Source organism: Trachymyrmex septentrionalis, unplaced genomic scaffold (assembly GCF_001594115.1).
Source record: "Trachymyrmex septentrionalis isolate Tsep2-gDNA-1 unplaced genomic scaffold, Tsep1.0 scaffold211, whole genome shotgun sequence".
Classification (NCBI taxonomy): Eukaryota; Metazoa; Arthropoda; class Insecta; order Hymenoptera; family Formicidae; genus Trachymyrmex; species Trachymyrmex septentrionalis.
Genome location: NW_017305299.1, coordinates 183,863 through 187,741, shown reverse-complemented (window position 1 = coordinate 187,741; position 3,879 = coordinate 183,863). Strand labels below are relative to the sequence as shown.

Below are 3,879 nucleotides of genomic sequence, written 5' to 3'. Positions count from 1 at the left end.
AAAAAAAAAAAAAAAAAAAAACAATAGTTATTTCACAGAACTCTTTAGATTTGCAAACTAAACAAAAATCTCGAAAGGTTACATAATGTTTCGCGTATATTACGTTTCAGTTTGTAACATCATTTGGTTAAAACTTATATATTTTGTTTCATTATAATAAAGATTGATTAAGATTTTAAAAGCAATGTTTGAGCTTTTTGCTTTTCTCCAAAATCGTGCTCTCGTCAACCATGAGTCCTTTTTCTGTTCCAAATTTTCGGTTCTCTTATCACGAAGACAGTGATGAATTTACGATCCGCGATCCTGCGTCTTTTTCTATTTTATCCCTTGAAATATATTGCGTTTGATTTTTTATCGTTTTTTCAATGTTCTATATTCTGTTATTGCTTTGTATGAAGAAATGATTGTTTCTTCAAGAAAAAAATTACGCTATTATTTTTAAAGCTTAAATTAAAAATTAATGTGCAAAAGAAGAATGATATTATACATGTTAACCTAATGTTTATTAAGCTGGCACAGTCTATAGCACGATCGAATAAAAGAAATTATAAAACATGCGCGTAAATTTAATGCTTTTGTTGCTAATTTGTTGCTTTACTCGCAATTTTATTGCTTCAGTTTGATAGAAATAGTGATTATTAATTGTAACTTAACTTTGGAATATTACTATTGATAAATTTTTACTCATACAGTTTTTGTTATTAGAATAGTTCAGCTATTCTAACACTTTATACTTATAAGGTAGACATAAGAAAGTGTAAAAAAATTGTTAATTAAGTGGATATTTTCACCCGGAAAAGTTAAAATATAAGAAAAATGTGAGTAACGTTTCACGTATTATGCAATTATTTGGAATAGATTTCGATTGAAATTGTGTAATTATCCTCTAGATTTAGATTCTATTATGTTTCCTAGGGAAAATTCTGATTGGAATCTATTCCGATAATTCCATAATTGCCCAGGGTTAAATTAGCACAGTCACGATGTCTGTTAAATTGCCATAAAATTATGAATACACTGAGAAATCCATTTAGTTGAATCAATTAATTTCTTGGTTGGATATGGGTAAATAAATCCTTGATTGATGCAATAAAATAATTTGGTTGAAGCAAAGCATTTGGTTATTGTAATATTTTATTACTTGTTTTTGATAAATATTGACATTTGATAAAGTTATTTACAATATAACCAAATGTTTTGCTTCAACTAAATTATTTTATTGCGTCAGTCAAGGATTTGTTTGCCCATATTCAAATAAGAAATTAATTAATTCAACTAAATGGATTTTTCAGTGTCAGGCAGCAAGAAAACTAAATCTATATGTATGTTTTATTTAATTGTACGGCACTGGCTACGTTATCTTAATAAAGCTTGTTAAAAAGAAAATCTTAATTTGAAAGAAATATCTCTTTGCTCGCGTTTAAAAAAAATTATTTCTTTGGATCGACGAAAATTTCTTTGAAAATACAATATCTTTATTTTTAAAGAAATTTTCATTGATTCAAAGAAATAATTTTTTTGAATACGAGAGCAAAGAGATATTTCTTTAAAATTAAGATTTTTTTTCAGTGTACGCGACATTACTTTTTCACAACGTTGCATCAATAATCTATGCGTATAAACTTACGACTCCCATGTCACATTGCCGAGCGTCTGGTCGATATCGTAAACGGCATTGATCGTCACCGTTATACATCACGCCTGGCAACATTTCCGCTGCGGGAAAGTGATGATCCTGCGGCTCGTCCTCTAAGCAGAACGCAAGACCCTGCCTGAAATCAATCACTACTCTATATTTCACATTTCTGAAATTTTGAATGGACATCACAAATTAAATGTTACAATGTGTAAAGCATACTATTACTCATCTATTTATGTGATACGAGAAAGATACAAGGGCCTTCTTCACTATACGACTTCAATTTTGATACAAAAATATTTTTAAGTAATTGTACTTTTATGAAATTTTCTTTTTGTTATTTTTTTCATCCTCGGTTGGGAATTTTAATATAATTTAATTTGATATAATTTTATGAATTTTACATTATATTTTTTATAGCAGAGTCTTGATTATTCAGAGTCATTGATGTCCTAAACAGAATGTTTGCCGATAAAATATGAAAAAACCGAGAATATCATTGGAACTTCATATTCGTTATATGAATATTTATAGTAACTTATGGCGACCGTTCACCATCGTGTTTCATATCCCGGATCACCGTTGAGTTTTGCGAGACGGCGTGGTTCTTAATTTAATTCAAAATTTGCGGCCGTAGATCAGGCTCTTTGTACCTACTCCGCTTCTAGAGAATGCATAGAGTAGATGAGGAAAGCAGTTTTGTTACTGGCGGACTTTAGTAAAGCCACCGGCGAAAAAGCAACAAGCATTAAGCTTACTCGATGTACGAGCGCAGGTAACGTCGGGAACATTCGGACCATTTTTTCGTGATGTACATGTCGCCGGGGTGCATAACGGTGGTCTCCGCGTATCCGTTTCCGTGATAAACTATACCAGGACAGCCGTTCTCCCGCTGCACGTCGTGGGACATACCCAGGCTGGTAATGAGAAAAAGAAAATCGGCTTTCGGAACGGAATATTTATTGGGGCACGCGCACGTCGCGTTGCCCGGACTTGCTCTTAAAAGGTATCTCGAGGTACACGACGACGAGAAGTCGCTTCATACATTAAACAACGCTCTCGACCGTGACTTATTTACGACGACGCCGTGGCATACTATTATTTCCACTCTCGGGCAAAGAAATGGTCTTTAGAAAATTTATTTCGCATTTTTTCCCCGCTGGCGAAGCATGAAGGAATCAGTCGATAGCGCAAGCAATCGTGGGGAAGTGGATATTGAAACGAGAAACATATCGGTCTTAAAATATTTCCCTAGTTCAAATAATGGTATATGAAATGTTGCAATGAATATTACATTAATATTCATTTCGTTGTTTAACATGATCAGTTTGTACGAGATTAATGTATCCTAGAATTACTTGATTTTATTCCGTTTTTTTCCGCGGCGTAGTGTAATTATTTGAAATTTTTTCCTGCACCTAATTATGCCGGAACAAATAAAATTAATTACGGGCTTACGTGTGGCCTATCTGATGAGCTATATGATAACCGGTTGGTAGACCAGCGTCTCTCACAATGGCTGCACCTTTCAAAGGATCGCACGTACCAGCGATCGTGGATGTACCAGTAAAGCCACAGAGCTTTCTCGAGACACAGATATCTAATCTGATAAGTTATCGTCAAAAGGGCGAGTGCCCGTAATCTCGGGATTAAATTGAATTTCCAACAGAATTGCTTGCGCCGCGTACTTGCTAATGAGAATCGCGCAATCGTGATGATTTGGGTGGGAATCGTCGCCGGGATTCATGGTGTACTGCCATTCTTGGAAATGCTTCAATGTTGCATTCGCGTCTCGATTTATTGACAAATTCATCTGCGTTGTATTCAGCACAATATTAGATTGGCACAAATTCAAACAGCGTGAAAAACGATACCGTCTACATTATAAATTGTAATTCAAATATTTTCTATTCGCAAAAAAAAGACATATGTTTATTATTGAACGCGTTGAAAGTGAAAAAGATTCATCGCTTCTATAAAACATTAAAGTTCTACTTTAGGAGATATTTTTATATATCCCGTACTCTTTACCTCACTTTCCTTCACTTCCAATCTTATTATTCTTACTATGGTCAACTGCATGTGTATGCCTAGACTGACGTCGTGAAACAGCCCTGCAGCCTGAGAAAAGAACTCTTACGTTTCTATCGATGTAGATTAACTTTAATCTTGGTTCAATTTATTTTTCATTTTTTTCGAAGAATTGTTTAAGAATTAAGAAAAATGAAAAGTAAGTTGTG

General features: G+C 33.8%; 1 protein-coding gene across 1 annotated transcript in view; it reads right to left on the bottom strand.

Annotated features, from left to right (window-relative positions):
* LOC108748134 (A disintegrin and metalloproteinase with thrombospondin motifs 7-like) overlaps positions 1 to 3,879 on the bottom strand; it is an 18,071-nt gene that overhangs the window by 10,210 nt on the left and 3,982 nt on the right. The window contains exons 4-8 of the mRNA XM_018486161.1: positions 3,671 to 3,760; positions 3,328 to 3,452; positions 3,098 to 3,244; positions 2,398 to 2,556; positions 1,628 to 1,772 (exon numbers count right to left, since the gene is read on the bottom strand). Coding sequence (XP_018341663.1) covers positions 1,628 to 1,772; positions 2,398 to 2,556; positions 3,098 to 3,244; positions 3,328 to 3,452; positions 3,671 to 3,760 — 666 coding nt within the window. The remainder of the gene's footprint in view (positions 1 to 1,627; positions 1,773 to 2,397; positions 2,557 to 3,097; positions 3,245 to 3,327; positions 3,453 to 3,670; positions 3,761 to 3,879) is intronic.